The sequence below is a fragment of the Tyto alba genome, unplaced genomic scaffold, assembly GCF_018691265.1.
Source record: "Tyto alba isolate M040663 unplaced genomic scaffold, T.alba_DEE_v4.0 Super-Scaffold_38, whole genome shotgun sequence".
Classification (NCBI taxonomy): domain Eukaryota; kingdom Metazoa; phylum Chordata; class Aves; order Strigiformes; family Tytonidae; genus Tyto; species Tyto alba.
This window is the reverse complement of record NW_024881313.1, coordinates 8,385,377-8,411,144: the sequence shown is the minus strand read 5'-3', so window position 1 is coordinate 8,411,144 and position 25,768 is coordinate 8,385,377. Positions and strand designations below refer to the sequence as shown.

The 25,768-nt window shown below is 37.4% G+C and overlaps 1 protein-coding gene across 1 annotated transcript in view; it reads left to right on the top strand.

Annotated features, from left to right (window-relative positions):
- Window positions 1-25,768, top strand: part of HDAC9 (histone deacetylase 9) — a 284,673-nt gene that overhangs the window by 132,222 nt on the left and 126,683 nt on the right. Inside the window, exons 13-16 of the mRNA XM_042802206.1 lie at window positions 628-805; window positions 8,135-8,268; window positions 16,048-16,168; window positions 21,766-21,815. Coding sequence (XP_042658140.1) covers window positions 628-805; window positions 8,135-8,268; window positions 16,048-16,168; window positions 21,766-21,815 — 483 coding nt within the window. The remainder of the gene's footprint in view (window positions 1-627; window positions 806-8,134; window positions 8,269-16,047; window positions 16,169-21,765; window positions 21,816-25,768) is intronic.

The following is a 25,768-nucleotide window of genomic DNA, read 5'->3' as shown; positions in this document are numbered from 1 at the left end:
TCCTGAAGTGTTTGGCACTGCCTACAGCCAGCAGCAGTCATGACAAAAAAAGATGGTCTCTAAGTGGGATCTTATGTAACAGTTCCTGAATTTCTAAACGATTTGTGAAAACCTATGTGCAAATTGTTCCTGTTTTCCAGGACACTCTGGGAACTGAGTCCTGTGTAGAAACTTGGCTCACAGTTGTTCAGTGAATTTAGTACTGAATAGCAAAGATATCCCCTCTCACTTTCAGTGCTGTAGGAAGGTTTTATTTTTATTTGTATAGGCTCATAAAATGCATATTCTAACATCATAATATGTATTCAATATATTAGAAAAACCTTTGTCTTTTATAAGCTTCTGCATATGTAGCTGTCTTTTCCTCTGTCGGGGAGAACTGACAGGTTGCCTGCCATTGCCCACTCTCCAGCAAAGTCAGCAGCCCACACTGTCAGTGTGAAAACATCTGTTGAATGGATTTATTGACTAGGTCTGAGGTGGGAGTTGTTTTTTTCTTTTTTTTTTTTTCCACACTGTTTATTACAGCCCTGACCTAATGAACTTAATTTGTTGACATGTTTCCCTCAGTGTCTTACTTGATCCCATCTCAAATTTCTTTCTACTGTGCTGTTTTCTTGGAAACAGGACTTCCTGGCACATCGGCGTGTCCACCAGTTGCAAATCTACCAGGCTCAGATGGCTACAGTTGGCATGGCGGGATTAGATAAACATCGGGCGGTGTCCAGGACCCCGTCTTCCCCCACTGATTCTACATTACCTCACCCAGACATGGACCAGCCCAGCCAGCATGTCTACACGACTGGTAGGATTCCCTAAAGACTGATTTTAATAGGCAGGGCAAATGCGTTTGTTCATGTGGGATCAACAGATTTAAATGTCTCAAATACCTCCTGTAGCAATGCATTCAGCTTTAGCCTTACTGTTTCTCAGTTTTATGACGTTGTACTGGCATCAAGTCAACCAGTGCAGCTGATAAATCACTGGGTTAATATTCACACAGTCATAAATCATTATCATTGACTGGCTCTGGCAATATAGCAACAGGTGCATTTTTGCTGCCTTTAAGTCATTTATAGCTTTTTCTTTTATTTCCCTATCCTCTGGTTCCTTTCTCCACGTTCTTGTTGCCTGTTTGGTAAAGAGACCACCAATAAGTTTAAGAAAGACCACCAGTAAGTAGGAAAGCTGCAATATAATTCTCAATGTCTTCATTTGACAAGTCAGTCTATGCTACAAGGTTGCTTTTCCTAGAGAAAGAGCAAAGCCGTAGCTGTGACTGGAAGGTGATTTTGGCTACAACTTTGGTGTCTTTCAGCAGTTGTTTGGAGTCTAAGAGGAAGGCTTTATGGTTAGGCCCTGGGCAGTCCAGTCACTCAGGAAGCATCTACTATTGGTATGACCTGGGCTGTCCAAAGCAGAGTGATTAGAACCCCCGAAATCTTCAGTGAAAGAAAGAAAAATGACCACAGAAACCCCATTTCTTATTATGTATAACCTAACCTTGCAACAGGGTCAATCTTTTTAAGAGCCTGAATCTCAGTATAACATTACAGCATGGTTAGAGGTGAAGATTCACTTACTCTATGTACAAGAAAGGGAAAATTAATACTTGAAGATACTGTGTATTCAGGTTTCTGCCAGAAGTATTAATTCCTTCACATCAGTTGGCAGGACTTGCCATGTCCTAAAAGCTTACAGGCTGTGACCACAGATAGATATAGGATAGAGTCCTTAATGTGCACTTTGTGTGACTCCGTGAGACAGCATGCACTCCAATTGTTCCAATGAGAATGTGAATTTGGAAAGCAAAAATATATTTTTTTTAAAGAAAAAAACTGCAAAAGAAAAACAGATGTCCTTAGAGAACTGCAAGAAAGTGGGTAAATGGACACAAGATGACATTCAAAAATGAAAGACATAATTTCTTCTTTTTTAAATTCACTACAAATTTAGGAATTCCACTTGTTGGGTAACAAACATTTGGATTGTACAGAAAAAAAACATGCTAATTCACTTTCCATGATTTTCTGCTAAAAGACCAGCTGTGTATAGACAGGATTATTAAAACAGGCAACTGTTTTTTATTTGTGGTTCATAAAGTCCCGAAACATTGTGAACTCATTCTAAAAGATTCACAGAGCACACCAAAAGTGAGCTTATTGTGTGTAGGCTTCAATGTCCTGTTCAAAAATCTGCAGTTCCACTGGAAAAGTTGGAGTTACAAATGTAAAGGCTGCTGTTTCCATCTGATTACTAAGGTTTACTGACACTTCCCTTTATAAGTCCCCAGAAAGGGGACAAAGGTCAAGGGGGTAACATATACCTGGGGACTTGTGGTATCAGTGGAACTGATCAAGAAAGAAATTATGAAGTTGAGATGGAAGAGTAAGAGAAGGAATGAAATGATGTAGAACAAACACTGAATGGAGATGCTGTCAGGAAATAGGACACACCAGGCTTAAAGGGCTCAAGATGTGACTCAAGGAAGCCTGATGGGTTCTGCAATGTGTGGGTTTTTTTGCAATATGGTGCAAATGGTGCATAGGCAGGTATATTAAGATTGGGCAGTTTAACCTTACCCCTTTAGTAAGGCATTGCTACATGAACAACAGCAGTGGAAAGAGAGAAGGAAAGAGAGAAAATATGCATCTTATTCCAACTGAGATTCTCAGTCCATCACTGAACTCATTTTTTTCAAATCCAAAACACCTTTTTCTTGAATCCTTGTTTCTTCTTTTGTTGAGTCTTTGTTCCCATCCCCCCCCCCCTTCTACCACTCTTTCAAGATAATAATCTCTACTCATTAAAGAAAAAAAATCCTATTTCCACTTTCTCTACAACTTTATGCTTCTGGTTCTCCACTTCTGCTCTGTACCTACACCTCTTTTATATCCTCTAAGTACTGGCTGAAGACACAGTGCAGTGCTGTAGCTGCCTCCAAGCTGTATCTATGCTAACAGCCAGTACCCCCTGGCTGATTGACCAGTTTGCAAGTCTGACAGAGCACATACCTCTTCATTCACAATTAAGCTTTTCCTTTGTGCTTGAAGAAATCCCTTTCCCTGACATGCCTCTAGGCTTATAGACTTATGTATATAATCTTTATCACTGCAGTTTCTGAATGCATTGAAAATAAAGCAATTTTCCATATTATGAAATTAATACCTTTGGAATGACAACGAACAGACTTTGCAACGTCAAGAGTTCTAATACAGCTTCTGTGAATAACTAGACTTATATGTGTATTATTAATACATGGTATGGTGTGGTGTGGTGTGGTGTGGTATGGTATGGTATGGTATGGTATGGTATGGTATGGTATGGTATGGTATGGTATGGTATGGTATGGTATGGTATGGTATGGTATGGTATGGTATGGTATGGTATGGTATGGCATGGGATGCTATGCTATGCTATGCTATGCTATGCTATGCTATGCTATGGCATGTGTCGTGGTTTGAGCTCAGAGGGCAACTGAGCACCACACAGCCACTCACTCCTCCCTTCCCTCCCAGTGATGAGAAGTGACAAATAAGTAAGGCTTGGGATTCAAGATAGGATCAGGAGGGGCAAATCACCCATTATGGTCCGGGGCAAAAGGCAGACTCATTAGGGGAAGAAAAAGAGAAAATAGATTTATTACAGACACTAACAACAACACCTAACAGAGTAGGACAGTGAGAAGTATTGTCACATCTTGAGAACACCTTACCCCCACCCCTCCCTTCTTCCCGGGCTCAGCTCTGCTCCCGATATCTCTACCTCCTTCCCCAGGGGCGCAGGGGCAGGGAATGGGGGGTGCAGTCAGCGCTGCCACTTCCCTTATCTTCGGTGGGGGGATCTTCTGGAACTTCTCCCCCTGCTCCAACATGATCCCCCTCTCACAAGAGACAGTCCTCCACAAACTTTCTCCGGTATGAGTCCCTCCCACAGGCCACAGCGTTTCCCTACACTACTCCAGCATGGGTCACTAACGTTCTCCAACTGGATTCTCTCCCACGGCTGCAGCCCTTCCCGAGCTGCTCCGGCGTGGAACACCCCCACATGCTGCAATCCTCCCAGCACTGAGCTACAACAGCGGGGGCTACCTTTTCCCACATGATCCTGGCCTTCTTCGGGCACAGCACCTTGATCTGCCATGCAAGACACCCCTTCCCCCCAAAAAAACCCCACAACTCACTCAAACCCAGCATGGTATGATATGGTATAGAATGGTTTTATTTGTGTATAGTATTTACTGGGTCTGGATGGTGCCCTAGCATTTATTCATTGGTCAGTGGAAAGAAAGAGACCTGAACCCAGTTTTAATCTATTTTTATACAGCCTTTCCATAATCCTTTGGAATGAAAGTACTGAGCAACCAGCCGTGATCACAGTGCTGACCAGCCCTGAGCAGAGGGTTGGGCTTCAGACCCCTGGATGTTCCTGGAACCTGAAATGTCCCCTGGTTCTGTGATTTGCTCTGCTAAGAGAGCACAAGATGCAACCAGCCATTGTTCACAGCAGTTGAAACACTACTATTTTCAAAAGCAGAGAAGGAAGGAATGGGTGGTTGGAAAGGGAGAAAATTCAAAAACAACATGAAGTGAGGTCTAATTCAGACTTTAGAAATTAGTGTAAAAACATCTCCCTGCATTGAATAATTTCTTAACCATTTTGTTTGGGTTTTGGTCGTTTTTTTTTTTCCCTATTTAAAGACAGTATGTTCTTGGAAGAGAAAAAAGGTAGAAGGAAAACTGTTGCAGCAGAATTACACGGGTATCAAAATGAACCTATATTTTTGTGAGTCATGAGAGAAAGTGGTCTTAGCCAAATATCTAAAGGAAAACAGATTGGTGATGGTTGTGACAAAGCTATGCAATATATACACAGTGTATTCACAAGATAATGAGTTAAGGATGGAAAAAAGTCTAAAGTCTTCTTGATGTTCATTTAGATTATTTACAGAGTATTTGACATTATTTTTTTCAGATTTTTTCTTCTGAATAATTTACTAGGTATTGTTCCTTTGGGTTTTCTTATTGATACTGTTATTATCCAGGGCATTTCACCTTCTTCAAAGCATGCTGTTAGCCAACATTATTTTAGGTGTCTTGCTTTCCCCTCTGTTTAAAATATTATTAAAGGAAACTGACTCACATAAAATATTTTGAAAAGAATAAGTGTTAGGGAGTCCCCACCAGGAAGACCTTGTTTTTTTTCTGACAATGCAAATTCAGGTTTTTTTGTCTTGTGTTCTCTATCATTATACAGTTCAGTGGTACCACCATTCCAGTCTGCCACCAGGGCCACATTCTGACCTCAGTAATATTGGTGTAAATCCAGAATAAATCCACCAGTCTCAGTGGAGCTGCTCAGATTTACACAAGGAATCTGAGAGCAGAATCTGGCTGTAGGCATTTGTTCTGGAGAGACAGAATAACCATCTTTTATTAATATTTCACAGCAGTCTGCAATTGAAAACAGTTGTCTCCCTCTCTGTGTGGGGGTGGGGAGATTATTGGCTGAATCCTGTTAGGGAAATCCTACAGGCTATTTTTAGCATTGAGCTCTACTGCTGCATTGTGGTATTGTACCAAGCACATGTGCTGTATGACCAGCAGCCACACATCTGAATTACTTGCACATCCTAAACCAATTTAGATGTTTGAATAAATGAAAACATATATTTCAGTCTTTTCTTAAGTCAATTAATCCTGCTAGAAATAAATTTTACACTCAGTGGTGTGAATAACTTAGTATTTAAAAGTTTAGAGCAGATGTTTCTGTCATGCAATACTGACCTGACTTGATTAAACTGATTTTTGATTAGGAAAAAATAATTTGCATTCAATAAAATGACATCTTTAGTTAAAAACTATTTTGGGAAAAATACTAGTGCACCAAGAAAGGCATGTCTGTATCTATGTCAACCAGAGGCATCCTGAATACAGTTTCATCATTTCACATCAAAACCACTGTTTAGTTGCAACTCTGATACAGGTAATCAAAAAGTGTCATTATTGCATAACTTCTTGACTCTGGATAATAATAACATAGTAAAATATATATATTTTTTTTTCTTTTAACTACAGTTTGGACTATGCAAACCTAAGCCTGCAGGTAGCATTGATAATTACAGTAAAACATTGAGAGTGGCAGGCAGGAGATACTTTCAACTTTCAGCTGATTTTGTTAACAAGTGTTTCTATTCAAATCCATCGGATATAACTGCCTACTCTGCCTAAGAGCTTCTGAAAGTCCTTATTAATGCATGTACATTTAGCATCTAAACACCTTCTCTGTTAGGCAAGGGGATGGGAAGAAAAGTTTTCTATCTAATGGTATAATAACCACTGGCAAGCTGTACAATCTGGGTATGCAACAGACTGTAAAAACTAAATCTTTGGGTGCCAAGAAAAGGAAAGCAAGGTATGTGAGCATGCAGTTATTTGCATGCATTCCTGTGTGCATTCTTACTAAGACCTGATGAAAGAGCAGCAAAGCTTACAGACACTACAGTGCAAATAACTGCAGAGAAAGGAAATCATTAACTGCTTTGACAATGACAGCAGAGATTTTAAGCTGCATTAGTTTATTAGCTCCAGATTCTCACTTTTTTTTTTTTCTTTAGAAGAAAACAAACCAAGAAAGTAAATACAAGAAATTATTGCTAATGAACTATTTTGTTTGTTAAATAATAATTTAGCATAAACTTAGTCATGCTGCACATAGGTATTGTGTTTGCATTTTCCTTACGCTAAACATAATTGTTGTATTATTATTTTGGCTTAAATAGCAAGGTCCCAAAGGATCAGTTCTAAAGTACATGAGCTAAGAAATATGGCAGCATAAATATTTCTAGAGCAGCATAATTTCTGGCTGGCTTCACACTGAATTATCTCAGAACCTTAATTTTGCATTGTCCACAATGTATACAGACTCTTATTTGGTATAGTTTTTAAACACTTTCTTAAAGTTCAATATCCATTCAAGAAGTTGCTAAATAAGGGCAGTATTGAGCATGTTGTTGAATCTGGACTTTAATTTTGTATTTTCTTCACTGGTTGACTTTTCAGTAGCAGGCTAACACAATTTTCCCAGAACTGTGTTGGCATCACCAGTAGTGGTGGCACATAAGAGATAAGTTTTGAATGCCAAGTTTTGCAGCTTGGAGAAACTGTTAATTTGAGTCTTTTTCAATTGTAAGGGGAAGAAAAATCCAAATGTTTCCCAAATGAAAATTATTCACATTGCTAAGGAAAATATTTTTTGTTTCAGACATTTCTGTGGAAATGCAAACAAGTAAATAAATAAAATATTTTTTCAGTTTTTCAAACTTGGTTTGAAAGCCTTGAAAATTTAGTTTATCTTGAGCCTACTCTAAAGTTTCTCCTTTTCTCCCAATACACAGCTACAGAGCAATGTGATATCGATAGCTGTTCCGTATAAAGTTGTTCTTGTCCTTGAATAAATGAGCATAGAAAATTCAAAAGGAACCTTGCATTTCAGTCCAACAACAGGATTTGGTCCTAACTGAGTAGTGGGAGGAACTTTTCTTTTTGATGAAAGGATTCTGGCTACCACTGCTGCAACTCTCTGAAGCTTTCATCTGATATGCTTTGAGATCTGGAATTAGTATAGTATTAATTAAGCAGTATAATACAGAGTGGTATTGCCATTTCAAAATTAATTTTAAAAGGTTTTTCTGAATCATTTTCCTTACACTGGTATAAATATATAACCTTTTCTTGTTGTATATAGGTTAACAGCCTTCACTGATATTATGTGTTAGAGAAAACAAGAGATTCAGTAATAGGACTGAATTTTTCCGAGTCATAAAAGCTTTAACAAGACACCACCCAATTTCCTTTGTTCTTTACAGTAAATTGTATTTATTAGTATAATATCTTGAGAATTAATTTTTGCCTTATCAGTATCACTAGATGTGCCTCGTAAGTCAAGATTCAGAGTTTCCCAGAGGAAAGGGGAATTAAGATCCAGAATTTTCATCTTTCTCTAATTGTCAAATCTTCATCTTGCTCATCTTGTCAAATAAAATCCAGTTGTTCTATAGTATGCATGACACAGAACAGTATAACTTGCATTTGTTTCACTGGCTGTTTCTTACTGTGCTGTCTTTGTGCTGAAGGTGTTGTGTATGACAGTCTGATGCTGAAGCACCAGTGTATGTGTGGCAACTATGCTAATCACCCTGAACATGCTGGAAGGATCCAAAGCATCTGGTCAAGGCTGCAAGAAACCGGGTTGCTCAACAAGTGCGAGGTAATGAAAAATAAAGACCAGATACTTGACTTGTTAAAGAAAATAGCAAACTTATTAAATCCTAAATCTGTCTTACTTCTGCTATAAGAGAGTTATTTGTTTTAGGAATTATTTGGTCTTAACTGACAATATTAAAACAATGCATTTCAGTAAAGCACACTTTCCAATCAGAAAACAAAGAATTTACACAGTGAAAGTCATTTATTTACATGTATCAGAATATAAAATCCAGACGTGACTGTATTCCTCACCTTGATATAGGAAGGTAGACAAGCAGTAGTCAAACAGCAAGCGCAATCCTTTCAACAGCACAGTTCTTAATTTTTTCCAGCAGCTAAGGATTCTATTTCTGTAGTAGCATAGAACATTGTTTTGTTTTTTTTTTTTTTAATGTAGTCTGTATCACTCCATAAGCACACTGCATCTTGTCTTACTTCAGACTCTAAAAGTCTGTTTTCATAGCATTTTCATTTGCCTGGTGTACAATGGGTACCACGTTAAAACCTGAGACATTCCAGCACAATCTTCTAGACAATATCAGAGCAAATGTAGAACTTTCTTCTGATTTGATTTCCCTCACAAGATTGCATGTTAAAACATCGTGCCTATTCAAATATGGGCTCTGAGGTTCGTATATGACTTGGGTTACTGAAAAACAGCCTCTTCCTACCATTTACTGCTTCCCATGAGTTGTGCAGCACTGTCAACTTCTGCAGCAGCCTGTGGCAATTGAGGGGGCTTGCTGTATTGCAGCACAAGTTAACAAAGTTCAACATAAAATTGCTTATGTTTTGCAGGATCCCAAAATTACCAGGGCTCTTACGCTGTTTTCTTTAATTACTTTTCTTTATATACTTAGGTTTTTACAAACCCAAAGGAACTGGTACAATAGGTCCCTTTGATTAACTATTAGTGACTGTCCACGAAGATTTTCTGCAAGTAGCCTAGTGTACTGGGTTTTGACATATTGCAAGCACTATAAATGGATTTGTTGTATAGACGCATTTAACTAGATGGCAGCACTCTAACAGGCTAACTGTTTTTTTTTAGCTTGGATAATTTTTTTAATTTGCAAGAAGATTTTCTTTCAGCAAGGCCCTTAAAGCCACATATCACTTGAGTGGTTTCACTGGTGGGATCACATACTTAAGGAGTAAGTTAAACATGCAGCCCAGTGCTTTACTAAAATAAGGCCTAGTTACCTTCTTGACTCAGGACCCCTATTATAAAGAAAAAAACAGAAAAAAAGAGAAGTAAAACTCAGTGTGCTACTATGTATTGCTTTCTTCAGTAATAAACATATTGCTGAACAGTAAATTGTGTGGATCTGCAAAAGGTGTAAAATAGGAAAAGTGGTATAGGTTAGTCTGAGGTGAATGCAGTCCAATAGTTTCCTGGAAGATTTAAAGTTTCCTCTTACAATTCTGCAATTTCAGAAACTGAAATATAGCCTATTAGGTCTTGCAAAATCCAGTGAGTGGGCAGAGAGGAAATAAGTCACTTCATGTCAAATGGCATCCAGTTAATTTTGGCTCCCATTGTGTGCTTTGAAATGAGGCTGGAATGTGAAAGGAGCTGTCAAAATGTAAACTGATGATAAAACTTTGAGGAACCTCAGCATGAAGCTGGTGCGTAGATCTGCTGTTTACCTTGATCCTTTTATGTAGCTATAGGCAGGTTTATATTTGATGATGCAATCTGTCTTTTGCTTCACTGAATGCTCTAGCATTTGCTTGACATCAAACAGGACCTTAAATCTGCTCACTTTTCAAAATAAGGAAGGCTGTGGTGATTCACTTAATTGGTACTCTGATTCTTTAGAAAAGTTATTCAGCTGAATATATGACTCATGTCACTAAAGGCGTCCTTACTGCATTATTCAAGACATAATAGGCCACCATTAAGCTGCATTATGGAATATACCACACTGAGGATGCAGAGTCAAAGCATCACAAGCAACTGTACTGTCTCTTTTACTGACTTCTGAATGCCCCCTCATGGACATTAGTATTTTTTAATGTAATTTCTCGGTACAATTTCCCACTGTTTCTGTCAGAAGGAGTGGGGAGATCACTGGTCAGGTTTTGGCGCATACACTGCCATACGCACCAAGTTTGAAGGGCAGCTTAGGAAAAGCAACCTGAAGCAGCCACTTAGGAAATCCTCTCCAGTAACTGTGAACCTTCTTTTTTCTCTCTTTTATTAAAACAATAGTCCCACAAGAGGGCTGCAGTTCCACTCTTTGTCTGATGAGGAGTTTCAGAATCAAAGCTAGTTCAGTTGGAGGTAGCTCAGATCTTGTTACCTTGCAACGTGTGTATCCTTAGCCACAACCTTGTGCCAGAGGGCCCTCCCTATTTTCTTAATCTAACAAGAAACCCTTATGAAAAATGAACAATCTATATCTATATGATCTTTGTTATCTATAGCAGGGAGCAAAAAGTGGTTCCTAAATCATGTGGTATGGATTAACCCCTATCACGCAGCTCAGGTCTGTGGCCCTTGAGAGACAACTGGCCAAGTGCAGAGAGAACTGCCATCTCTATCTGGTCATGGGATGATGGAAGTCATATATACTGGACTGACACCATGCTTGCTGTAGGTTATAGAGTAATCTAGGTAGATTAATCTAGACTTAATCTATTATCTATAAATATTGCTCATATTGCCTCCCTACATAGCATTTTTAAAATACAACTTTGTAAAATCATGATGAGGTTTGACTGGGGTACTCAAAGCTGTGTCCACTACAAAATAAAATGTGCCTGGGACTGTACTCCACCACTGAGGCCAACTGGCCCATGTTCATACTACCAGGAATGCTTCCTGGCCCATGCCAGCAACCAAACCATGTCTAGGAGTAGTTTGGGAGAGTGATAGCTGTTGTTCAGCCAAAACGGTGTGAAGGACCACTTTAGCAAATTAATAGTACAGATGACTGTGTTCCTCTGCCTGGGAATGTTTCCTGGCACTGCTTAATTTACTGCTGCAGACAGAGCCAAACGGACTTGTTTCTCCAGACTGTGTTTTGTCTTTCTAGTCATATATATATAAGCTCTAGAGTTATTCAAGCAACAGTTTAGAGGATCTTTGCTAAATCGAGAAACTCGTTATGGCTTTCAGAATTTTTTTAATCATATCACTCTTCCAAATAGATACATTACTTCCCCCATTGCCTTCCCCAAGACAAAGAAGAAACACCTTCAGGCCATGGTCAGCCCTGGAAAGCCAGATTTGAGAGACCAGTCCCTAACTGAGTCCAGGGCAGGAGAGTAGAGTAATTTCCCCCTGGTGTGGATTTTTTGATAGTCCTGGTATATATGTATTGAAAAAATAAAATTCAGACACAATATTTTTGCATTAGTTTAAAAGTTTTGCTTATGTTTACTGAAATGCCTATTCTGTGTTTGTTAAGGGCTGACAGACAGAACAGACAGTTATCAAATGTAGCACCAGAACAGGGCAGCTAAAAGATGCAAAGATTGGCATCCATTGCCTTTTTTTTTCAATTTTCTCCTGGTAAAGAGCAATGCATAGCTGCCCTATCTTTGGGACAAAAAAAAAGGACTGAATTGTGTTTTGGTAGTGGTGTCTGCTTTCTACTTGTTCTAGGGAGAGGAAGTATTTATGTAACTCCTTTGGGGCCATAATTTATATACAGTAACTGACATTAGGCTACACTGACCAACACAATTTTAGAAAAGAAAAGAAGAATGTAGACACGGTCCCACTTTGTGCCCCCCACCTTTACTTCCTGTAGGGACTGTGGTCAAGCAATAGCTTTCTTTTCAGCCTGGAATTTGATTGGAAATTTGGTAGTTTTCTGGATTAAGGAGACATTTTAAGCCTTCTGCTGTCCACGTCTCATGGACTGAACAGGAGAGAAGGAAAGAATTTAAAGATTTAAAAACCTTTGAACCTGCCAGATCACATAGATTGAAATTAATGAAAAAATTCCATCCTCTGAACCTCAGTTTACCACTAAAGAAGGAATAATAAAGGAAAAGTAGTCTTTAAGAGCAAAAATCTTTGTGGTGTTGAACATATTCAGTTTAGCCACTAGAGGACCAAAACCCATGAAGAGAGTAAATGCATCTCTACGTGGGTGCATGCATATCAGAGGTATGCCTGCAATTCTCACATAATGGAGAGAGAGCAAGTGATGTGGGTGTACTGTCTGGCAAAAGATTAATGCTATCTGTGTATTTTTAAAAACAAGAGAGTATTTAACAACTTTGAGAAATTCCAGAAAAGTAGGAAAAGCTCTGATGACCTTGTTTATAAACTGGATAGGCTAAGGGGGTTTCAGAGACACTATCTCCATATAAATAACTGCAGTGAAGGCAATGGACACCTTACACTGAACGACCTGAGTGAGAAATATTCCTCAAGCTATGTCAACAATTCCTGTTCATTTAGCAGAGAGAAACAGGCAGTGTCATCTTTGTCTTTCTGAATCTCTGACTGTGCAAGAGTTTAGTCTGCTGAAAGTCTAATCAAAATCTTCAGGTTAATAGAGGTTATCTGTGTATCTGTGTCTATTTTAAACAGAAGACCAGACTAGACAGTCCTCTTTGACCTTAAACTCTGTGAAAGGTGAAAGCATTTTCCCAGTGTGGGGAGAATAACTTTCTAGTTCCAAACTGATTTTTTGAAGCACTCAGGTGCAGTATTTTGCTCTCCTGAGATGCATAAATGTCTCTGTTGATGAGGAAAATTGATATGTCAGACAAGAAAGCCAACACACAAATTGTCATGCACATTAGAAAAGGTTGACTTGCCTTCTACTAAGGTTGTAGTAGATGGATAGATGTAGTATTCAAATCCCCCTGAATTGAATAAATACTGTTCATAAGTTCTCCTATGCTATTTCTCCTTTTTCACTGGCTTTATCCCAATTTTCTGCTTCCTACTACATTTTAGGCTTTTGATACTACCACGGCCAATGAAAATTAAGAAAGACACTTTAAAATAAAGAAGATGTGGATAAAAGTGTATGTGCAAAGTTATACAAATGCATATGTTATGCTGTCTGATAACTCATGCCAGTGATAGCCAGAAACTATTGCTTTGCATAGCTGAAGTTACATGATTCCAATTTCTGGCAACAGACTTATGACATGTGCTTTTGTAGATCTGCTAAATCCTGACATCACTGTGTAAGAAGAACTGTTCTTGGCACTTATTACAGGTAATTTCAAGTATCAATTATTTTTTCCTCTGTGTAGAGCCTTGGATGGTTGTCATTTTAATGTTATTGAAAATGGCATGACAGGCAGAGATACTGCAAGGATGGGATGAAAGGAGCAGTAAATGAGGAAATGGGAATGCAGAAACATTCTTTACCCTTTCCTTTCCTCCTGTCATTCACTGTGTAAATGTGCTCACTGATGCTCGAGGTTAGAGCTGGAGCAAAGAGCAGCTCCGGGCTGTGTCTGCCCTGGAAGCTCAGCTGTTGGCTGCACACCGAGGACCTCACAGCTGGGAGCAGCCTGGAGCGGGGCGTCCTGGTCGGGACTACTTGATTTCTGCACCAAACCTCTTTCTGCACAATCTGTTTCTGCCCTAGAGAATCTGGCTGGCAATACTGGGTAGTAGGTAGCTCATTGGCAAAATGTTTTGGGGAGGCCGCTTCCAGACCAGATATCACAGAACTCCCCACTGTAAGAATAATGGCTAGCTGTGGGTCTTTTTATAGTTAAAGGGATATGGCATTTAACAGCACTTTAAAAAGAGTCAGACAGTTAACTCTCTTAAACATCTCTTTAAGAGTTTTTTTATAACTTCTAGAAAGTATATGACCAGAGAGTATTTTACTCAAGGTTCTTTGATATGACCTTCATAAAATACCTCTTTACTTCTCTTATACATTTGTTTTAGCTGTGCTAGAAGTTAGCCTCCTTTCCCAGTTTTGCTGTGGAGAATTGGGTATATAGATTTTAAAGCAACTTATTAGAAACATAGACCTTAATAAGAATGGATGAACAAATAAATGTTACCAGTCACCCCACTTGTGAAGAAAAACATTTTATCTGACCCAGAAGATCCATTACAAAGTTTACTGACTCCATGAAGTAACATAATGTGCTGATTTTGATTGTGCAACTGTGTGTTAAAAGGATGTGAGTGAACTGCTACGAATTCTCATGTGAGACTGGGAGAGGCTTGAAGAAATTAGAGATGAAAAAGAGTTTATTAAGTCATTTAGTTCTTGGATCATTCCCTAAAATGCTTTTTCCACTGCTCTGTCCAGTCAAGTTTTAAACACTGCAAGAAATAGGGCTTCCACCATTTCCCTGAGGGGGAGCTTGTTCCACAGTAATCTAGATCTAACTTTTAGGATATTTTTCCTGATTAGTCAGAAAAAATTGCCACTACTTAACTCAATATAAATTGTGCATGGTTCTTCTGAGACCCCATTGGCAGCTCCTTTCTTCTGCAGTGCATATTCTCTTTAATATTTATAACATTGCTTTCTTCTGCTAGTGAAGATGTTGGTGCTTTCTGATGTGCATGAGTACGTGATGGATATAATAAGAATTACAACTTAACCTCTAAGAAAACTAGACTTGAGTGGCATTTCTGTAACAGGTTAATCCGTCTATTAAAAATAGGATGGTCTATTTGATAAATTCTGTACTTGTTTATCTGTAGACCTCGACAGTTGGACAAATTCACAGTCTAAGTTGTGATAGGTTTTGCTCCAGGTGTTCATAAGGACCATATCTTCAAACAGAGTCTAAGACCTTAAAAATAGGCTATTTTTTCTCCACATTATCCACTATCAACAGGAAAGGTGAGCTTGGGACCGGAACTTTGTTGACGGTGCTGTTTATTATGCCCAAACTGAACAAAAACTGCTTCATGTTGTTGTGTCTGCAAAGGCTGTGCAGCACTAGCACAATCAGAGAAGTAAATATTTTTATGACACGTTGCAACTCCAAATACATACAAAAACCAGATCTGAATAAGAAGGTGTTTGTTTTATCTTTTCTTCCTTCTTTTCTATCTTCCTTCCTTCCTAAACTGATTAAATTTCAATGGATTTATAGAAAGACATCACAGATTTTTTTAACACTGATTTAAGTGGGGAGAGTACAGGCTGAAGAAACAGAGACAAACTCCGCCTACAAAAATTTAAAGAAACAAGTGAGTCAGCATGTGTAAGAGCAAAAAATAATCCTGGGATATAGAACATACGTTAAAAAAATAAAATTATACAGGAAAATAAAATTATAAAGGAATTTTTTATTAAAGTATTTAAACTTTAATTTTATTCTTCTCCCTGTCTCTCCTCACTGTATTCATGTTCTTCCTAGTAGCATAAATCACAAGTACTAGTAGTGATGCAAAAAAACATGAATCCTCATTCAGAACACATCTGCAGCTTACAGGTGTGAGTGATTTTTTGCTCTTTAAACTAGAATTTATCTAACCAGATTTCTTACTTACTTATGAAATATTTCATCTTTTGGTTTGTATCTCTTAATATAATGTAGAAAAGAGGCATAATCTTTTATTTTTCTTGTACATGAAACCCTGTATTAACTCTGCTAAGCCTTAAGTGAAGCATTTGTGATAAACCACACACACATTTGTTTTTCATATAGCATTACTTTAATAAACAAATCAGTGTCACATTCCTGCATGACGCAATTTCAACCCATTATTAATCATACTAAATGTTATTTCGGACCTTTACTTTTTTTTTTTTTTTTTTTTTCTTTCTCCCTAAATATTGTCAGTGGAATATTGTAGGCCTCTGCTGTTTTCTTTCAGCGAATTCGAGGTCGAAAAGCCAGTCTGGAGGAAATACAGCTGGTTCACTCTGAACATCATTCACTGCTGTATGGCACCAGCCCCCTGAACAGACAGAAGCTGGACCCCAGGAAACTCCTAGGTCTGTACAGGCCTCTATTCTACTGAGAACAGCACATTCCAGCACTGTCATTAGTCATAGCTGGTGTCAGTTTAAAATACTTGGCAAGCAGTGTGACAAAAATTCACTTTTTCCAAATGCATTGCTGTGTGGAAGGAGAATGTTACAATGGAAGCCAAATATAGATTAGCAAAATGCACAGGCTGGAAAGCAGCAATAGAAGTTTCTCCTCATTCGCTTCAAAAATCATTGAAGTGTTAACCCTTTACTGTAATTTGTTCTCCATCAGAAGTCAATGGCAATTTTGAACACGGTTGGTCTTCTATCTCCCTGTGTTCTTTGATTTGAAAATAGGAGTTTAAGATACACTTGCTTGTCAGAATTGCTTGTTTGCTGTTCTCATTTGTTTCATTTCCATTATTTCAGCTCTGATGAGTGCAGATACCGTGCTTAAGTCTTGCTAATAAGTGAACTTTATTTTAATGACTTCCCATTATATAGAATATGATACCATTCTGAATAACAGGGGGGAAAAAACACATTAAAATATTAAATTGACCTATGGATGTACAAAATAGCAGAAAACTGACAGGATTTTCAATCAAGTATCTATGCACAGCCAATGCTCAATGTATGCTTTTTATAATAGAAAAGTAGGGTTAAATTGAGCTCTGCCATGAGTGTAGCATGAGGTAGATCTCCTTGTCAGACCTGCTGCAGAAAATGTGAAAGGAAACACACACAAAAGTAGTGCATTTTGGAAATAATCTATAAGTGAAATCCCGCCCTTTATATCCCAGCACAGTGGATGCAACACTAATTCTCAGCTATTTTTATAGCACTTATAAGATGTGGAGATTTTCCTAAATGTAGTGAAACCCAACCCAAACAAAAACAATACCTGCCATCAAAAGAAATCGCTGCCACAGTTCTAGTAATGCATAGCAATTGTTTTACTTTGGAAACTAATGCTAAGAGTTTCTTCTGTAAGGCTGACTGTTGCTTCAGTAAGTCATTAAAAAAAAATTCTTGATTACAATGTTATCTAAGTTTCTACATCTTCTTACCCAAGGCAACACCAAAACTGAAAAACACACTATGATAGATTCCTAGGAGCTTGAATTTCCACAGTAGGAAATTCCCCTTTAAAAAAACAACCCCCCAAAAATACAAAAAAACAAACCAAAAAGTGTTTCCAAGAAAAAGCTCTAAATTCCTGCAAAATTAAAATTTGGAAACATTTTGATTTGAGTTCATTAACATTGTCAAAATGTTCCATTTTGATAAAGTCAAGCATTTCATTTAAATTTTGTTGGGTTTGATTTCTTTCATTTTAATTTTTACATTATTTAATATAACATACACTGATATAAAATACTATTCCCATTCTGGATCTCAGTGGTTGACCAACAGTGTGTAGTTGCAGCTATGAGGTGAAAAGAGGAATGGACCCAGGCATCCTCACTGTGTTTCTGTCTACATCCAATCTCAGAAAAGTATTTCTTTGCCCACAGTTCTTTACTTGACACTCTTCACCTTTTTTATTTGACACTTAGTCCACAACATTTACTCTCTAAGTTTATATCAAGATCACACTCCTAGCATATATTCTGAGTGTATCCTTGGCTTACTGCCCTTTTCTGTCTTTGTTTCGAGGATGTTTTCTTGCTGCATCTCACATGGCCTTTTACCAAGATAACAGTCAATGAAACACCCTTCCCATATGCTTTCGCATGTGCCTGTTTTTTTGGCTGGAAGCACTAACCATTTCGGCTTCCAGACTCTTGTATAAAGGAACTTAATTGTCTCTTACATTTTTTCAAAATGCAGTGTGACTGTTTCACCTTTCATTGTTCCCAGTTCAGTGAGGTTGAACCTAACCAATCCTGACATTAAAATTAACATCTTGGTATAGTATAGGAATTCAAAATGATGTATAGCAAAGGAAAAAAATATAAAGGATATGTTTCTTATCAAAAATGTCATCAATAACAACATTCTCTCATAAAACATTTCTATTTCAATGGAAGTGCATTTTTTTTCTACAGAAATTGTTCCATCAAATTATGGCTTTGAATCCTAATGAAAAGGAAGACCTAACCATTCCTTTCCTTTCTCCTCTACCCACCCAAAAAGACAGATGCACCATTTGTTGTCCACTTGTGCTCCAGAAAAATGTTTGTTCCCTATCCCCGTTCAGAAGAGTACATCTGCTTTGTCTGAAGCATTACTTTTTTTTTTTTGTTTTTTTTTTGCTAACAAGTGGCTTCTGTATCTTTCAAACAGAAAAGAAACACTTGAAGGAATGAAATTTAAGCATGACTAGGGCTAGAAAGGTCCTACTTGCAAAAAAATGCTTATTTCAGTGTTCCTGTTCAGGAAAAAGTTCTGTACTAGAAGACTGCAAAGCAAAATGGCTGTAAACTACCAAAATCTGAGAGAATTAAGCACACAGTTATTGTTCACATATTCTCAATGGTTTCAGAGTACAAACTGGCTTGAACTCTTGTCTTTATTTTTCCTGCATCAGGGCCTATAAATGCAGCTATTGCAAACGATCACTTCTACACTATTGCGTAGTTAAGCCTTTGACTGATTGTATTTCAGTGTGGTGTGTTAAGCAACACGTTATATTGCACTACACTGTCTTGACATGAAGAAAACTAATATGCAGACTATGTGTCATAACACATGATGGTTTCATGTGGCAAAATACAAACTTTCAACTCTCTTTGAATTAGCTCCAGGACAGAACAGTTATCAAACAAGTCTTGCAAATTTTTTTGTTTTTTACCTCTCCAACCATAACTAAGAAAATGTTTCTAAAAATCAAGTTTCCAATGATTACAGGTCTGTAAAAGTGAGAATATACTGTCAACACATCCCTGACAGTGAGGCAGTATTTAGAGTACAACTAAAAGATGCATTCACAGAGCATTTGTGCAATTGTAATTTCAGGTTAGTGAAAAAATGACTGCCTAGCAGAAATGGCATCGTTCTTGAGGGAAGATACTGTAAACAATCAAGTTCTTAAACTGTGCCTTCTCACAAGAGAACACACTTTGTCCTTTGTTTACTTTTTTGAAAAAGATTTTTTGCCCATCACTTTTCCTGCTCATCAGACTCTTGGTCCCCCATTGTCAACCTCCTAAGAAGCTTTCTGGACTTCTGTAGGGGCCCTGATCTCAGTCAGTGATGGGAGCCTCAGCACCTACTTTGACTAACCAGCTTCTGTTGTCTTTGTGGGTTGAAATTTTAGAATAAAAATCCTGAGTAATTTTTCTAGCTCTATCAGTAAATTGTTGTACTGAATCTTATATAGAAGTTATTTTTTCTCAGGTGATTTGCCGGTGACTGCAAACTGTCCTGAATGCAAAGCCAAAAAAAGTTTGATTATGTAAAATTTTTCTTCTACCTTACTTGAAGTATCCCATTATTATTATTATTATTATTATTATTATTATTATTATTATTATTATTATTATTATTATTATTATTATTATTATTATTATTATTATTTATTATTATTGAAGTATCCTGGGCTGTGGAAGGGTGTTAATGGGAAATGGCCGCTATTTACCAAGTTCTGCTGCCACATCAACTCCAAACATCATGGGAAATTCTCACCTCCATTCATTTTCAGAGTTTGCTTTTTGCTACTGATTTTCGTTTATGGCAGAGAGTATTGTGAACTCTTTTCTTTCTGTGAGGCTAGCTAAGTGGTGGTCTCACTCTCTCTTACTATAATCTCTCCCCACTGTTCTTTTAATGAAATCTTGATGCTTTTCTTGTTCTGCAAAGTCCGTTATCTGCTTTTTTTTGACTATCATGCAATAAGAAGTGAGTAAGCTGGCAAATTTCCTGATAAACTGAAAAGGCTTTGTGCTTGTTCCCCCCTGTTTTAGTACTATCTGTTGACTGATTTTAGTGTCCTTCCTCACCATTTGCTTTTCTGTTTTTACTCTGTGTTTGTTGTTTTTAATAGTGTTCACCATGCACAATGTGCCCAGCTGCAGGGAGATAAATGAGAATTCATCTGTTCCCTCTTATGTTCCAACTCTGCAATGGAATTTAAGAAAAAAGGTCTATTCATTCAATATTCTAAAAATGCCTTCTTTTATCTCAAATTACAGCTTATGTTTCCATTAATGTCTCCTGGCACTTTAACAGCACTAATTTTTTAGTTATCTGCTCAAGACTTTTTGATCTTCCCCACAGTGAAAAGTGAAAAATTGCTGTTCGTATTGGTCCCTGGATCGGCTTAGCAAGAGATCTGGAAACTCCTCCTGTATCTCTGCTCTGACAGTCTCCTGCAGCCAACGTTTCCTTGCATGTCTGGGGCCATTAGGACTCACAGTATGAGAATACTCTGCATAGCTGCTGCACCTGCATTTCCCCTGGTAGCTCCACAGGAGGTTTTGTTTGGCTTCTCTTGCACACTGTGCAAACTGATCAAAGGCTTCTAGTCGGTTAAAAATGTATCTTGGATTTTACTCGAAGTAAAAAGCACTTTTTTCATCTCTGACCTTGCAGTCTGGTCTCTCATACTTCAAAGATGATGGCTTGTAATTGTCTTTATGCATTTCATTGGCACCTGCTAAACATGAGTAACTGCAGTATTCGCCCCTTCCATAACAATGGGTGGCTCCTCTAGGTAACTTGAGTGATTCACTATCTAACGTTTCCTCCAGATGGCAAAGTTACAAAGCCAGTTCTGTGATACGGCAGGGGAAAAGCTTATGTTCTCTTCTACAGCTGCCTTAAGATCAGATTACATACTGGGATAGGAACTGCATCAAATCCCGAGATCCCTTCCCGGTTTTCATATTGTCCTTATCAAGACAAACAGTGAGTTTAGTGGTACAAAAAAGAAAACATGAATGAATAAAAAGTGAGTATAAATATTAATATAAACCCTATCAAATTATCCAATGTATAGAGAAGAGTAAGAAATTAGATTCCCTCTTCCCTTTAGTAGAATATATTTACTGAATAATACTGAAAGGAGTATTTATGTTTTTAAAATATCAATGTATTTTTTGGTGGTATGTAAATGAAGAGAACAGCATTTCTGCATAGATAGGAAGACTAAGACTGTGATTTTCAAAGGAGAAACTTTTTTGGAGAGATGATGTTAAAAATTAGTTATCAGTTTCATGTAAGCTTAATGAGGTTCCCTCTGTTGTCAGTGAAAAGAAACAGGCACTTCTTAAGTATAATTCATCCCATCAGTCATCTAGGCTGGGTAGAGGTGCCTACCTCACTCCACTGGCTGTAGAAGAAGCTGAGATGACAAGGTTAGACAAGCTGCTTATCAGCCACAGATATTGGGATTAGTCACCCTAGTTCAGAAAGAATTTCTGTCGATATTTGATCATTATACTCCTTTGAAACTACTGCTTACCAATCTTAAGTTTTGTCACTGTTGCAAGAGAGTACCTTAAATGTCCCACGGCTGATTTGCTTTCTAAGTACTATTAATATTTTTTATCCTAATATATGGCATTTTCATTGCGTGATACTGAAATTTGCATTACAGAAAAGTTATCGCTGTTCCAGTATTTAAATGTCTTTTTGATAAATTATGCTTATTGTTTCTTTTTTTCTTTAATATATAGGAAACGTGTCTCAAAAACTCTTTTCCTTGTTGCCTTGTGGGGGACTTGGGGTAAGTAGATGCTTATTTTTTTGCAAGAGGGACAACATGCAACATATGTATTCATTCACGGATTCTTTAGCACTACTGCATTATCAGTTCAAAGTCCTCAGAAGGAGGACTTTTTATTTTGATAAAAAAATGTAGAGATGAAACCTGAGACATTATCATACTGTGTTTTCAAAGACACAGAAGACAGTACATTACCATAAGCATATGAAATAGTTAGATAGAAACATATTTTGTAACAATGCGCACATTTCTTAGTTGTCCCACTTTGGGTTTTTTACATGAGCTCTATTTTTGAGGAAAGTAACATAGGTGCAATTGATATAGCAGAATGAGCTTTGGATAAGCTGTTTTGTGTACTGTTGAAAGTAAGTATAGCCTTGAATTTCTCAGAAAGGACAAAAAAAAAAACTACCAAAGCTAACATTTAGCATAAGAAGTGCTCACTAGCTGCCAGCTAATAACTTGGTGTTGTTCAACTAATAAATTATTTTAGCATTTTTATGTCCGATTTTGAAATTGATTCATTCTGAAATACAATCTTGTGAGTATTTGGACACAGTAGACAAAAATCTGCAGGCAAAAATCAGTTGCAACACTAGATAAAAAAGTAATCTAAATTATTGAAGAACATGTAGAATGGACAATTTCTATTGATGTTGGTATCATGCTCCTATCAAATTCTAGTGAAGATAATACCAGAGAGAAATAATTTTTCATGTACAGGGGTTTTTCACACATGTCAGCAATTTCGAAGTCAAATGATACTACTAGATAATGATGAGCTGACTGGATGACACATATATATTTTAGTTCCCTTTCACTGTTTCTGAGTATGCAGGAATAAAGACACAGTCTTTGGAGGTCAACTTACAATGCAAACTTCTGAAGTTTTTAATTCTATCCTTCACAAAGGATAAATTCCATACCATACTAGTCTTGTTTATAGTGAGGTTTTTTATTATGAGATACCTGACAAGAAATACTAATTCCATAAGGTTTTAATCCATGAAAAAGAAAAAAATCATCTTAGCTTTCAGTATTTAGTGTTTTTTGAGGATTTTTGAACTATGAGTTAAGGAACAAAGAATCAGGAAGTGATAACCATTTTAGCTCCTCCACTATGGATTTAGCTTGCTGAGGATTCTGCCTAAAATTTAAAACTTGGTGACACCCAGCTTGCTAATTTTGAAACCTGGTGGTCATTTCTGTTTGTGGATCAGTTAACATTACATACTGACATGTAGACATGCACATCCACATGCACCTCTGTGCATTACTGTGTGCACATATGCACACATTTCTGTATATAAAAAAAAAGGTATTTTTTCACACTGTTGTTGCAATTATTAAGAAACCTAGAGAAAATTGAACAAGAGATTAATAAAGTTGGGAAAGGATGTTGTTCAGGCTTCTAAATGGAGATGATGTAAAATTTCTTGACAAATCTTCTTGAGGGCTTTGGAAAGTACTCAGGACTCTGGTACACTTTGAATATTAAAGTACAAGATTTTTCTACAAAGCAAGTTATTGTGGTATTAAAAATCCTGAATAGAGATGTGCTTTGAAATCCTACTAATGAAAGCATGTTGTCCATTCTAAAGCTAATGCAAGTCAGAAATGCTCAGTATAACTTTTTTTTTTTTTTTAACAGTTAAATTTAGCTACACTTTTTTGAGTCTGTTTTATTTTTTATTTAAAATCATAGAAATTGGATTAAAGAACATGTTGTAGAAATGGATCTTTTATTTATTTTTTTTCTAGTTAGTTTGCCTTTCTACATATTATTATTGTCAGGCTTGCTGTGGGGCTCTTTTAAAAGAATGGGTTATGACCTTTGTCAAGGTAAATAATCAGATTAGGAGCTCCGTTTCAGGGATATTTAGCTGTCTGTTGGTTAAGATGAGCTCTGGGAAAGGGAGCTGCTTCAAACTGTGTGGAAAGCAATTCTTAAGTTTACTTTCAAAAACAGTGGTGGGAAGAAAGAAGAAACATTGCTACTTAGTAGCTTTCAACTCAGTTGAGTGTTACAAAGCAGTAATCAATGTAAAGTAGTAAGAGTAATTAATACAAAGACCTTGAGGAGGGATGGAAAAATTGTTTTAAAATTTTTGTTTTCATTTATTTTCTTCCTTCTTGCTTACTTGTTTGCTAAAGAATACAGTGAGGAAGTATTAAGAGAAAAAGAATTCCATTCTTGCAGGAGACTTTATGGCTGTCTCTTGAACAATGGTTTTCAGAGCTCTTTGATCCTATTGTCTTCTAACCATATGGGGACCTTGCTGGCTGTTATTATGCAGCTCTTCTATTATTAAATAGAGTAGTGGTTAGACTACTCACACAGAGGATGGGAATCGTAGGCTCATTTCTATCCACTCTCAGGCTGGATTTAATACCAGAGCCCCCATCTCTTAGCAGATGTCGTTACCACTGAGGAGAACATAGATTGTTTCTGGTTGGGGACCCTCGCACACCATGCACTCAAGCTGTGCCCCTGTTGGAAAGAGCACTGGAGCAGTAAGACAGAGCATAAGCAGGAGAAAGCCCATGTTTCTAAGGCCATAATCTACCTATCATACATTTATAAATAAAATGAAGCCCTAGTTCTGAGTCCCTGCTCCACAAACAGCTTATATATTTCACCTGAGAGAATCACTGGACAAAGTGGAAACTGCTCTTGGAGCAAGGACTAGAACCTAGGGCTTCACAGGCACTGAAGAGATGATCAGCTGATGGGCTATAAAGACTATATTGGCATGAGTTTGGGATGACTTGCATTGCTCACAAACAAAGGTCAAACTGACCAAAGGTCAAACCTGTAACCCTGAATTCTACTATATTATTTATTTTATTGTTATCTCTGTTCTAACAGCACGAATAAACTCCAGTCAAGATCAGGGATCCTCTTCTTTGAACATTACTTATAGTTACAGTAAAAGGAAGTTTTTTCCAAGAATTGTGAAAAGCAAACAAGAGGCAGTGTCCATAACTAATATTTTCTGATCCTGTTCCATCATAACTCTAAATCTTTTGTACCAGTGCAAAATGCATGCAAAGCTACCGCTTACTGATTTTGTAAACATTTTTTATCCATATGAATTTTCATTCAGGTAGTGATAGGGACTGATTATGTCAGGGTCATTGATTAATTTGATTTGGTACATGTTAGGCTTTCGGAAGAAATCAAACAATAAACTTTACGTTTTTTTAAGAAACTATATAAGTAATAATTAGCTCTTATCTAAGAGCACAAAGGTGTTTCATACTGACAGCCAAACTGAACAGATCCCACAGAGAAAGAAAAAAAGTTGTCTAAGTCTAACCTTCTAAGTTTGCTCCTAACTTGTTTTCTTTCAATGATGGTTAATTTTTTATCAGAGGACTACCCAGGGTCAGCAGTACATTCGCTGAAGTATGGGACCTCCCTCTTGCAATAATGCTTTTTATTCTTTTTTCAAGCTTAACGTTGTTCCAGAACCAACTGTTGTTAAAGAATTCTAATACCAGGGGGATGAAATACCTTGTGCTGGAGACAGACTAGCAGCTCTACAGCCAGAAGTTTTAATAACAAGAGATGGTTTCTTGCAGCTGGTCAGAGGTTTGGAATGTGAAAAGTTTTCCAGGAGAGGTGGGTAGATTGCAGGTGAAGTGGCCAAATGGGGAGAATAACCACAAATTACTTTTTGGGTCTGAAGATTATCAGACCATTCCACAATTTTTCATCTGTAAATAGCCACAAGAGCTATAACAGATCATTTGATCAATGCATCCATCTATTGCAATTCCTGCCCTTCTGTTGTGCTGTAAAAATGACAATAAGAGAAACAGAAATCTACTTTTAATGGGAGTAAGTTTCATCTCCTTGCTTCAGTCTGTCACTAAAAATAGTGATTGTTTTCCTGCCTGTTTGACCTGCTGCTGTGTGAAGAAATCTTGAAGTCATTTCTCAGCCATAT